The sequence below is a fragment of the Juglans regia genome, chromosome 2 (assembly GCF_001411555.2).
Source record: "Juglans regia cultivar Chandler chromosome 2, Walnut 2.0, whole genome shotgun sequence".
NCBI classification, from domain to species: domain Eukaryota; kingdom Viridiplantae; phylum Streptophyta; class Magnoliopsida; order Fagales; family Juglandaceae; genus Juglans; species Juglans regia.
Window position 1 is genome coordinate 20386040 of NC_049902.1, and position 13618 is coordinate 20399657.

Consider the following 13618-nt stretch of genomic DNA (forward strand, 5'->3'; position numbering starts at 1 on the left):
TTGAGTGGTTGGAGACTGTTCAAGTGATGAGGAATAGGTATTGTTGTCAAGCAGATCTGGTGATGAAGGATCAAAATTAGTGGAGGAATGCAGAACAGTTTTAGGATAAGAGAATGTGGAGTCTGATAAGGGGGAAAGAAGGACCAAACCAGGTGGAGGTGCAACATGGATGGTGTGGATGCTGGATTCATAGAAAATGACATCTATGGAAATGAAGCAGGATTGATTCTCTAAATCATAGAGCTTATAGCCCTTGACACTAACTGGGTAGCTAAGAAGGATGCACTTCTTGGCCCTAGGACTTACCTTGGTTCTGTTGTGTCTGAGGGTTGATGCAAAACAAAGGAATCCAAATACCATTAGATGTGTGTATGATGGGATGGATGAGAAAAGGACTTCATAAGGGGATTTATTGTTCAAGGTAGGGGCTGGAATTCTATTAATGAGATGAGTTGCTGTCATCACACCACCCCCCTAGAATTGAAGATGAAGAAAAGCTTGGAAGATGAGGGCTCTAGCAACATAGAGAAGGTGTTGGTGCTTCTTTCAAAAATCCCATTTTGTTGAGTGGTATAAACACAGGTTTTTTGATGCAAGATTCCACTAGAATTATGGAAGTTAGGCTCGTCAAATTCCAATCCATTGTCAAATCTTATTTGCTTTATCTTAGTATTGAATTGGGTGTGAACCATGTGAACAAAGTTTTGTAAAAGGGATATGGTTTCCGATCTTAGTTTCATTAAATAAACCCAAGTGACTCAAGAGTGGTCATCAACTATAATAAAAAAATAATGGTGACCCTGAAGTGAAGCTTGTGAGTAAGTGCCCCAAATGTCACAATGGACCAATTCAAAAGGAGCTGAAGTGCAAGAAGTACTCAAATTGAAAGATTTTCTTTTATGTTTTACCAAATGGCAAACAATGCATTGTATATCTTTGTCACTTTTTACATTAGGAACATAAGATTGGATTACATTCATTCTCTATTGAGAAGTGTGTCCTAATCTAAAGTGCCAAAAGATCAAATCCCTGTTGACTATTTGCTTGGAAGACATGACTAGAAATTGGTTGTGTTGATTGGTTGACAACGTGACTAGAAGAAAGTAAACCATTGACTACATTGCAGCAAGGAGAGTTGGAAATGAGGAAGTAAAGGCCATTGTATACCCTAGCAGGTCCAATCGTCATCCATGAAGAGAGGGCCTGTATGAAACAAAGTTTGCTTAGAAAAATAAGGTAAAGAGAGGTGTTGTGAGTGAGCTTGCTAACTGAGATCAAATTGAAGGTGAATGAGGGTACATAGAGTACATCAGTGAGAGTCAAAGAATCTGATAACTTCACAGTACCAATGTGAGTTACTTTGACTTGAGTAGTGTTAGGTAATTGAACAAAAGATTGAGTCTCACGAGTGATAGAAGTAAGAAGTGAGGTAGAATAGACCATGTGGTCTGTGGCTCTAATATCAAGTATCCAAGATGTAGTTTGTGAGTCAGTTGAGTGGCGATGTAAAAGAGAGGCAAGATGTTCATGGTGATTGGTAGAAAAAATGGATGAATTTGCTAAGGCACAAGTAATAGATGAGTATGAGTTTGTACTTGCCATTTTGGAGGAGTGAGGGGCACTAGTTGTGGTATTTGTAGGTTTGATTTGGTTAGGTGATGAGGAGTTACTAACATTGAGCTGAGATGTCTGAGCATTAACAAGTGTAATGAGCTGTTGAATCTAAGCTTCAGTAATGGGCAACTGTAACCCTTCCATAGATGTCTTTTCATGGTTTTGTGATGCAACTTGATTTGCTAAATGTCCAGCTGAAGGCATACCAAATGAAAAGACCCTTTTAGATTTAGTAAAGTTGAAGTTGGGAGGGAAGCCAATCAAGCTGTAGCACTTGTCTCTAGTGTGTCCATTCTTACCATAGTGGTAATAGGTTACCTCAGCCTTCTCCCTCTTCTTGGCCTAAGATTGGAATGCAGCCAGGGCTGAGGTTTCATGGTTAGGTAGTAGGAGAGCACGAGTCTCCCTCTGCCTTTCTTCCTGCAAAACCAATGAGAAGATCCTATCGAAAGATAGCATAGGAGTCATCAAATTCATTTGTCCCTTTATGCTATCAAAGCTATCATCTAGTCCCGTTAGAAATTTAAAAACATAGTCTGTTTGTTGAGCTTCAGCTAGGGACTTTACAATATTACATGTACATAGCTCACAAGAATAGTGAGGGAGAGGTCTAAAGTTGTGTAGCTCTTCCCATACAGCATTGAGTTGAGTAAAGTAATCACTTATAGATTGAGAGCCCTGTGTGATGGAAGCAAGCTATTGTTGAAGTTGATAGACCCTCACATTGTTTGGTTGTGCAAAATGAGCTTTGAGTTTGTCCCACATTGTTTTGGCAAAGCTAAAGCTAATGTATGGAACATTAGATGCAATCTCCTTAGAAATGGAATTTAAAATCCGTGAGAGGATGAGGTTATTACACCTCAACAGGGTATGTAAAGAAGGCTGGTGAGGCTTGGTGTTTCGATGGTTCCATCAAGGAACCCAAGTTTATTCTTAATGGAGACGACTAGTGTGAAGGAACGATGCCATGAAAGATAATTGGGTCCTGTCAACTGTGGAGTGACCACCACAGTGTTGGCATTATCACTATTATGCAAGAAGAAGGGATTGATTTTTTTTTTTTATAATAAAGGGTCACATTCCATTCATAAAAAGGACATACAACTTTGACTTAAAAAGTCAGTTACAAACGTTAATAGCTCCTCAGCACACTTTCGTGGCTGACATGGTCAAGCCCAGACGACAGAACTCTAAAGATCGAAGTCTAAGAGATTCGTCGTACACATCTCTGACCCCGACAGAGTAAACCAATAACTTAATGACAAAACCCATACCCCGACTACGCGAGGTAGGGTGCACCAACCCCATACACCGCCAAAGCGGAGATGGGGACATACCACCAGTTCGGACCACGGTCCGCAGGGACTAAATTTTTTGATTTTTTTTTATTTAAACAGGACACAAGAAAATACAATGGAACACAACTAAAAACAACAGCAGAAGAAAAAGCTTCAAACGGCTGCAGAGGCACTTGCAGAACACGCGCCACCCTGGGAGAAAACCATCGACCGATCTTGGAAGTTTCAGACTCACAGACCCCAGCAGCGCCGTGCGTGGCGACGGTAGAAAGCCTCTCGGCGTCGCGAGAAGGCCACTCGCCGAACACCTCCGAGTTTTTTGGCTGCGCGTGCGGGCAACTCGCCACTCCAGATGGCATCGCCTTCGGTAGACTTGAAGATCGGCGGCTGGGCAACACCATGGAGAGGCGCGTGCTGATCTATTGTCGCCGGAAAGACCAGAGCCGCTGTTCCCCCTTATTTAGCCTACAAAACAAAACAACACAAAAACGGAGCGGCTGTGTGCACAGAGCGGATGGAGGTGGGGAGAGGGGGGAGGAGCCGAAGCTCCCACCCCCTCGAGCCCTCGAACCAAAGCTGTATCAAGCACTGAGGGAGACGGGTTCGAGAGAGACGGGTTCGAGAGAGCGGCCTTTGGTATCTCAAGAAGGGATTGATTTGGTCTTTAGAGGGAAAGGAGTCGTGAGAAGTGTTAATGGAAGACCCTTCATCTGCCAATATGATGTTAAGATAGTTAGGTGCAAAAGTGATAGGTAAAAATCACTAGGAGCAAAAAAATCAGTAGTAGAAACCACAAGTCTCTGATACCATGTTGAAGAAATAAAAAACGATTTGATGATTAAGAAGAGAGCATGAAACCAGAGATCAATGGTGAAGGAAAATAATTGTTTCTCTCTTATTCCTCATAAGCAAAATACACAGCTTTTTATAAAGGATATGTACATAAAGCATAAACGCCAAAAATGGAAAAACAACAAAAGAGACCAACTCTACTCACTATACAAAAATGCAGACTTTTGTCCACTACAATATTCCTAGCTAATTCCGCAAGGTGGCTCTAGTGTCATGCGCCCACCATGGCCTTTTGTTCTTTCTGTCTTGATCACAGCAGCTGCACTTCCACAAGGTGCACTACCTGATGCAGCATGACTCTTGGAAAGTCTCTGCAAGCTGTGGATGCTTCCATGAAGTTTGTGAGCCTACACTCAATGTCCCAAGCTTCATTAAAATCTGCTAAAACATTATAATGAATTCTTGTCGGATTGGATCATCATATCATGCCATCACAAGAATAAACTAGATTCTGCAAACCTAACACCAAGCAGCTGACTCGACGTTCCCATTCGTGGTTGCCCCAAGAGTCAAACCCTAGGCCTCGGCTTAAAAATGAGGGTGGGGCGGCCAAAAGATGGGTGAGGAAGAAGAACATAAGTATGAAGGCCACAAAGATGGAGCAGAAGGTGATTTTAGATTTTTAATGTTTTTGAGTTTCTAATCCTCTTTCCACTAATTTTGATTAATGATTATATATATATATATATATATATATATATTACTTTTTGGTCTTTATTTGGTAAGACGTTTATTTTGGTAAAGAGTTTGGAAGGTACAGTTGTTAATCGAATCCTCTCTCAATGCAATTTCTTAATTATTTTTTTCTTCTTTATTTTTCTTAATTCTTTGTTACAATGGTATGAGAACTTGAGAGGTGGTTGGTAGTTGAAGTTTTCACCGATCCCTTCCTTTCAAGCACTTTATTTTGGTTTTTTTGTTATGTTTATCTCATAATTTAAATCTACACTAATTTTTATAGGTACATTACAACAATTAGATATTGTTCTTATTTAAGCTGTTTTTGGAAAAAAAAAAAAGTGCATAAAGGATATGCATCATGTAAGTATTTTGACTGGTAAATAGGCAATGAACTGTTGTTTGGACAATCTTCTCTCCCTTTTTCTGTCAGTTTCTTCGCCATTCTCTTTCACTCTTACCTCTTACCTCTCACCTCTTCACCGAAAACCCAACCCCTCACCCTAAGGCCTTAACAGTTGCAACTCCACCCCTCCCTTTTTTGCAATCAAACGCATCCTCTCAACTCTCCCTTGTTCCTTTTTTCACCTGCAATTCCCCTTATTCTTCTTCATTTCCCTTGATACTTTGAAGGCTACAATCAAAGCGTTTGATTTGCCCACTATTCACACACCTCCCCTACTGAAACAACTATCCTTCCATCAACCCTTATTGATTGTCATGCACCCTACTTCTTTGAAACTAGAACTTTCAAGCTAGGACTTTCAAACTTCTCATATGTACCTATGAAGTGAAATTAGAAGTTGATGGCAGCTATCTTAGCATGGTTTTCTACACAACACTATACCATGCCCTTAAAATTTGGATTGTCTGGAAAATCACATTATTGGCTTGGGACATCAGAGGGACGTACCCTCCAATCTTCAATAACCCTTCTGAGTTGCAGGGATGAGGAGCCCGTGACCAACTTGGGATGATGTGGATGTACTCCTTGTCTCCAATCTTCATAAATCCTTACAAGTCGCGGGGATGTGGCCTCTATAGATTGAGAAATTCACATCAAACTCGATGTGAGAACCAGAGTGATAGTTTCTTTGGCCATGGTCCAACACCCAGGTACTAGGGATGAATAGTAACCGATGAAATCGATTGCTGGAGACAAGAACCGGCTGAAACCAATGGACAACTAATCAGCCAGTTTTTCATGAGACAGATGACTTTTTATTCTCTCAGAATTTTTCTTCTTTTGTTTTTCTTTTCAATAAAAGAAAGTCGTGTCAACATTGCTAGTATGCGGTTTGGTGCGCCAAACCACTTGTACGTAGTAAGGCTCTAAAATATATCTTTTATATAAATATATATACTGTTTTTAAAACGCTATTTATAATATATTATTCAATCCTAGAGGCGCGATTTCGACATTAATGTAGCTAGCTATACCATGATATATTTTTCCATTCAAAACAAATCAAACGCACATGCTTTTCTACGTACCGATCATGTCAAAACATTTGCGATTGACGCTAAATGATCCTTGTTAGATTTTTCCAAGACCATATCTATGAATATTATACATGATCTGCAGGCAGGCAGGGCAAGGTCGTAAATCAACAGTAATTTGAGCATCATGAGTTTTACAAACATAATGCGTGTTTGCTGGTTCATTCAATAAACATTATATTGTTAGCTCTTAAAAACTTGGCACTTCATTTATTTTATGTTTTAACTATTTGCTGATCAATGGCATGCACTACGCAGTAGCAGTACGCTTATGCTAGCTTGGAATCTAATTAATTCTTTACATCAATATTAGATGAAAATTATCAAAAATTCATCACATCAATTAATGATAAAATAGTGAATCATGAATAACGTCGCACTACAACAGAATGTGTCTTTTGTGACAGTGGAAACTGTCACAAAAAAATGAAAAACTGTCACTAAAGATATTTGGTGACGATTTGAAATTGTCACCACGACCGTCACCTAAAGTGAGTCACATAAAATATTTGGTGACGGTTTACTGTTCAACCGTCACAAAAAAGTATTTTTAGTGACGGTTGGAAGTGTTCCGTTCGATACAACGTTCGAACGTTCCTTTTTTGTGACAGTTGGGAACTGTCACAGAAAGTCACATTCGGACGTAAAATTTAACGTTCGGGCGTTAACCCAACCGATTGGCGTTCGAGTGAGAGAATTTGACCTTCGTTGATTATCGTTCGAACTTATCATATTTACGTTCAAATGTTAATGCGTCCGAACGTTAATTACAATAAACGTTCGACTTTTCGTTTGAACGTAAATGTAAATGTTCAAACGTAACGCGTTTAAAGTTTGGACGTTGTTTCGAATGTAAACGAAGGAGCGTTGGAATGCAAGTTCTTTGTTCGAACGTTAATCGCTTTATCGTTTGAACGGTTTGTTCGTTTTAGTGTGAGGACGTTCGAACATAGAGTTTTACGTTTGAACGATCCAATTTATGTATTTACGTTTGAATGTTGGTTCAAATGTGAACTAACGTTCGAACGATTTTAATTTACATTTGACCGTACAGATCAAAAATACTAATTTCATAAAATTTAAAAACATAATACAAATTGTATCATATTACATACCATCAATTAACAAGTAACAATGTCTTATAAAAGCACAAAATTTGATATTAAAACTAGCCACAAATACTAATAAAATTTATTTCTTCTTTTTCCCTCACCCACCACGATTCTGTTGCAACGACATAACACACTTCATTTGCACCATCATCTCCTGTTGCACTCGCTCTTGCACTTCGCTGCGTATTCTTTCCTCCTGGTCTCTCTGTTAGTCCTACAAACGCGTCTCTAAATGAGACTGTCATTCTAAGAGAGACTCTAACTCTTGTTGTCTCGACCTCATATATTCATTCTCACGCCGTGCAACTTCTAAATCTACGGTAAGATTATTAATTTGTGAAGCCGATGAGGTTGAGGAGGATGACCATCTATGCTTGATAGATCATCCCAAACCTCTTGCCATACTAGATCGTGAATATGTCTATGTCACTAGGAGAGGATTCCTCAGAAGCCGACTCCATCTCCATCATTTTTCCCTGCAATTTAAAAGGTAATGATCGTAAATAATTAGTAACGTATTAAAAGAAATAGAAATAAAAAATAAATTATTCAAATGTTTTTTTTTTTTTTTGATGAAGAGCCGAGAATCACCTGTCCACGAGTGATCCCGTCCTGATTATATTAATAAACCCTCACTTATGGCGGAGGAAAACCGTGGTTACATACCAATACCTGGCATTACAATATAAAAAATTCTGAAACCAGATATTTAAAAAAAAACCTAGTATTTCTAGAGACAAAACAAATCCTCACCTGCAAAAAAACCATTAGCACAACAAACATATACAATAAGATCTAACCAAACCAACACAACAACGAAATAGAAACAAAGATGCTTAATTCTGACAACACCTCAAAGAAGGTAACCCAAGTTTATCCAACCGAAGTAAATCTCGAGGGATCCTAGGCAATTCTCCAACTATATTCCATTCCATATTAAGACCAGCTGCCCCACTCCGAGCCAACCAGTCAGCAACTTTATTACCTTCCCTAGAAACATGCCTAACTGTGCAAACCATCGAATCCATAAGAGCAAGAGTATCCTCCCAAAAATCTTCCAAATACCAAATGCCACATCTCCTATTCCACCAAGAGATTACCACTTGAGAGTCTAATTCTATTTCCACAAAGATAATCCCTAGATTTTTACAAGTTTTAAGACCCTGCAGCAGTGCTAACAATTCAGCTCTATTATTGAAACCAAAACCAATATAAGAATTAAAAGCATGAACTAAATGGCCCTGATCATTTCTAATAATACCACCCACCCCCGAAGATCCTGGATTTCCTAGGCTACTACCATCTGTATTCAATTTAAACCACCCTGAAGCAGGTTTTTGCCAAGCCACAATTTTTATAAATTTCCATACGGGGGCTTTTGAAGTAATTTGCAAAGCATGTAAAATCTGTAGATCATACATAGAACATTTTTTTACCTTTTTCATATCTTGGCTGCAAGAACTCATCCAATTTACGATCATATGCCAAACCACACTAACAGATTGAATCTGTCCCTTCATACGGGCAGTGCATCTTCTGCGCCAAAGATGCCAACTAATAATTGACGGCAGTAACCCCACAAGAATCCCCACTTGAGAATCAGTTGACGCACGTCTTAACCAAGCCGTCACTATCTCCATCCAAGTATGACCAAGAGGTAAACCAAAAATATTAGCACAATAACACCATATATTAAACGCAAACTCTCCTCCAAACAAAACATGATTTTGATCCTCATACTTACATTCTTCACAGCAATCACAAAGAGAGACAATCGAGACCCCAATCCTTCTAAGACTATCATCAACACTCAAATCTATATTCCATGCTCTCCACATAAAAACCGAAATTTTAAGAGCCAAACACCTATGCCATATCCAAGGATGCCAATCCAAATTAGAACCTCTAATTCTAATACAATCCCATGCTGATTTAGTAGAAAAATTTCCACTCTCGTGTTTAGTCCAGATTAGCACATCCGACCCCTCCTTACAACCGGCCAAAGCTTCAACTATATCATCAACATTATCCTGACCAACTAAAGAAACCAAAAGATCCATACCCCAACTATTATTCAGCATACACTCCTTTACTGTAATCCGCGGATTCCCCACCATCTGGAATTCCTCCAATAAAGGACCCCTATCTCTCCATTTGTCATACCAGAAAAAAATATTCCCCTCCCTCACTTTCCATCTTGAATTATTAAGCACATCAGGAATACTCTTCATAATCATTTTCCAAAATCTCGTACCTTTTTTTGTATCAATGAGAGACCAAGGAGAAGATCCCACATATTTTCCTTTAAAAAAAGTTTCCCATAATGATTTACCTTGAATTAAATTTCATGCAAGCCGCATATGCAACGCTTTTTGTATGTCCTCTAATTTATGCAAGCCTAGGCCCCCTTCCTTTTCTGGCTTACAAATATTATCCCACGACACCCACTTTTTTTACTTTTACCATTAACCTCCCCCCCAAAAAATGTACTCATCATACGATTTAAAACTTTAATAATTGATTGGGGAACCTGCAAAATAGCAAATAAATGTAAAGCCATACTAGAAAGCACGTGCCGAAGAAGTATTAGACGGCCACCCGATGAGAGTAGCTTCATTTTCCAACCACTAATTTTTTTCCAAATTTATTAACCATTTCCTCCAAATGCACATGCTTTAGACGCCCCAATACAATCGGAACCCCTAGATATTTAAAGGGAAAGGAACCTTCTAAGAACCCTGTCAGTCATTTTAGGGCTCTCTTACGAGCAACAGAAATTTTTGAAGAAAAATATATGGCTGTTTTCTCTTTATTAATCATTTGACCCGACCATGCTTCATACTTTTCAAATACCAATAAAAGTTCCCTAACCGATTTTTTACCCCCATTCAAAAAAATCACAATGTCATCTGCATACATAAGGTGGGAGATCTGAGGAGTACCTCTAGGTTGGGAGAAATTACCAATCTTGTGTGATGACACACTCTGCTTCAAAAGACAAGAAAGAACTTCCTGAATAATAATAAAAAGATAAGGCGATAATGGGTCCACCTGACGTAACCCACGACCACCTTGGAAGAAACCTCTCATCGTTCCATTAAGCAATACAGAATACCAAATATTCGAAATACAAGCACAAATTAAATCACAAAAAGAAGGAGAAAATCCAAAACAACGAAGAACCTCCAACAAAAAATTCCAATCTACTCGATCGTATGCTTTAGCCATATCAACTTTAATCATAATATTTCCTCCATGAGTGTCCTTGTTCAGGGAATGAACCATTTCCTGAGTAATACTAATATTCTCAAAAATATTCATTCCAAGTATAAAAGCTCCTTGCTCAAGAGATATTAATTTGGGAAGAAAATTTGCCAGACGACTTACAATAATTTTTGAACAAATTTTATAAAAAACCGAACACAGACTTATAGGCCTAAATTTGTCGAAACCAGTAGGCACATCTGTCTTCGAAATTAGCACAATAAAAGAAGCCAAAAAGAACCTTGGAAGCTTTTTGAAAATAAAAAATTCAGAAACGGCTGCGAAGACATCCATTTTAATCACCTCCCAACAAGTTTTAAAAAAACCTGCTCCAAAACCATCAGGCCTAGGAGAACTGTTTATAGGAATCGAAGAAAGAGCCTCCTTTACTTCATCCAATGAAGGGATACGACCAAGACATGTGCAATCCTCAACATCAATAACTGGCGAAATCAAATCTGATAACTCGGGAAGTACTCGTGACTAGTTAGTGTTTTTAAGAAAGTCTGTAAAATACTCAACAGCCCCATTATGAATTTCTTTTGGCGAATTAAACTCAACCCCATCTGGAGTTCTTATCCCTTTGATTCTTTTACGTCGTTTATTGGCTAACCATACATGAAAACATTTTGAATTACGATCACCGTCCATATTCCATTTTATTTTAGTCATTTGAGCTAATCTGATATCTTCCCTACGTCTCCAAGAACACAATTCATCCAAAGCCACCACAAGCTCCCTCTTGGCTTCAATATCCCACTCTCTTTGCAGACACCCTTCCAGACCCTCAACCTTTGCTTCCAAAGATTCAATATGGGCATTAGTCCTCCCAAACACTCGCTTATTCCATTCTCGAAGAGCCACTTTAACCTTTTTAAGCTTACAAGCAAGAATGACAAGCCCCGTTCCAACCACCGGCACAGACCACACCTGCTTAACAAAATCAATAAATTCTGGATGCTCAACCCACATTTGTTGAAATCTAAATGGAGGAGGACCATAGGAATAAGGATCCTTGAGAAATTCAACCAGCATAGGGCAATGATCCGAAGTCGTCATTGGTAAATACGAACAAGAGGCCGTAGGGAACAAAGACAGTAAATTTGCATCCAATAAAACACGATCCAACTTAGCCCAAGCTCTAGCTAAACCACTCTGGCCATTACACCAAGAAAAATTACTACCTTGTGCACTTAAATCAATTAAACCACCCTCATGGATCCATTGGTTAAAATCATCCATCGCCACTATTGGCCTAGGACGACCACCCCGTCTTTCCAAATTCGTACGAATAATATTAAAATCACCAGCAAATTAACACTACTTACATAATTATCTGCAGCGACAGGATCCATCCACTCACTATGTTCATTAGTGTGAGCAGCAGCATAAACATGAATGAAGGAAAAGTTTTCAGGATCATCACATTTCTAATAAAGCGACATTAGCAATTTTAAAAAGATAATGTTAGTACTTAAATAAAAGAATATCAGGAAAATAAATGAATTTTTTAATTTTTTAATTACCATTTTTTCAGCAAGACGATGGAATGACCTTGAACCAGTATGATGGTGGACAGTCAAAACGGATCTATTCTGTGAATTTGTAGAACTCAAGTGCTACAAAATATATTAAGAATGTTAATTATAATATGTATACATATAATATATAGAACGAATATGAATGTAAATAATTAAAAGATATAAATGAAAAATACCTGATAATCTGGAGATGAAAAAAGATCACAACACTTTCTCCAATCATCTAACTTCATCTGCTGAAAAGGAGACTGCGCAGCCTCTTCTAACGTCTCAAACTTCTTGAAGTGGTCATGATATCATCCTTTGTGACGACGGAATAGTGTAGCCATCAACTCATTCACGGTTCTCAAATCCTTGCTACGGCCAAAGTCGAGGTCGAATTCATTCTAACAAGGGAATCAGGTCAAAAATATATAATACTAATCTAGGTGAAAAAAATATACTGAAAAGTAAACTCACCAGCACACGACTTCGAATGTGTTCCTTAATCTCATTTCGAACATCTCACCATGAGTGCACATAAAATGGAGCATAAGCTCGAACTACTGTGCCAATATAGGAGGAAAGCTATAACGCCCGTCCTTGTGGTGGGACTTTTTACAAAATATTTTTATAAAAGGACGACGGGAATTACCGTCTTATTTAAAACTTTTCACTTGCATACCCAGGGTGCGAGACTCCACGTTTATAAATTAAAATGTGCTTTGACAATAAAAGAGGTTTACAGCGAGAAACATAAATTTTATAATAAAAAGGCTTCTCGTACGTTTAAAACTCGTGCATAGACTTCCGTGCTCTTCCCCATGAGCTGTGTCCGTCCTGATCATGCAGTTCCTGTCGGGAGAGGGACATGCATAAAAACTAAAATGAGTCGAAGACTAGTAAGCATTACTTCATACGGTTAAAATATAACAATATAGGTTTTCATTCATGCATTCATCACTCGTACATACTATTACGTGCATGCATACGTGCTTACGTGCGTTCATTTGAAAACTTCACTGGACGGGATTTTTCTCTTTTAAAACATGGGCATCCTTTTCGTAAAACGTTTCTCCCGTCAGTGCCTTCATTTCTTCAAGAGTGAGTGCGTGTTTACGTGTATACGTGCGTTCTTTTGAAAACGTCACTGGACGGGACTTTTCTTTTTAAAAGGCTTTCCTTTCTTTAAAACGTGTCCCCCGTCAGTTCCTTCATTTCTTAAAGATTCGTGCGTTCATACATACATGCATACATCCATTCGCTCTTATCACTTTGATAGGCCAGTATACACTGTTACGCCCCGTGTATATGGGGTTAGCAATCTTCCTTTAGACCCGGATTCTGCCCGTGGCCACGGGTTGGGAATCCCTTTCATAGGGGGCAGTACTGGGTGCACTTCCAGTACTACTTACCCGGCATTGCAATCTACCCATTCATTGGTACCCTTTCATTCATTCATGTGGCCACTACGTATCTTCATACATTCATGCTTTCATTTCTTTCTTTCTTGCTTTTCATTCGTTCGTTCATGTCAGCTCGAAAAAGCTGGAGCTTTCATTCATTTCTTTCTTTCATTTAACAGTCCTTTCTTTTCATGAGAAAACATTTCTTTTCGTGAGAAAATATTGTTTGGGGCGTAAACCCGAAAATGGTCTTTTCCTTTTTCAGTTCATTTCAGTCCTATCCTTTCTTTAACAGTTCATTCATGGAAAACTTCATTTAAGAACATACATGGGTTTAAACGTCAGCTTTCGTGACATCCCATAAGCATCACCTT

At 38.7% G+C, this 13618-nt stretch overlaps 1 protein-coding gene across 1 annotated transcript; it reads right to left on the bottom strand.

Annotated features, from left to right (window-relative positions):
• Positions 1-9564: 9564 nt before the first annotated feature.
• Positions 9565-11560, bottom strand: LOC118347673. The gene is made up of 3 exons (XM_035687693.1): positions 10937-11560; positions 10645-10801; positions 9565-9584 (listed from the first exon to the last, which is right to left on the bottom strand). Exons 1-3 carry the CDS (start codon positions 11558-11560, stop codon positions 9565-9567), a joined length of 801 nt encoding a protein of 266 aa, XP_035543586.1.
• Positions 11561-13618: the final 2058 nt, after the last annotated feature.

Excerpts from the sequence above, each read along its gene's own strand:
- LOC118347673 (XM_035687693.1), bottom strand. The coding sequence starts at position 11,560 with ATGGATGATTTTAACCAATGGATCCATGAGGGTGGTTTAATTGATTTA. Across the intron at positions 10,802-10,936 it reads GTAATTCAAAATGTTTTCAT|TCACGAGTACTTCCCGAGTT; the intron begins GTATGGTTAGCC and ends AACACTAACTAG. Across the intron at positions 9,585-10,644 it reads GCCTGATGGTTTTGGAGCAG|GTTCCCCAATCAATTATTAA; the intron begins GTTTTTTTAAAA and ends GCTATTTTGCAG.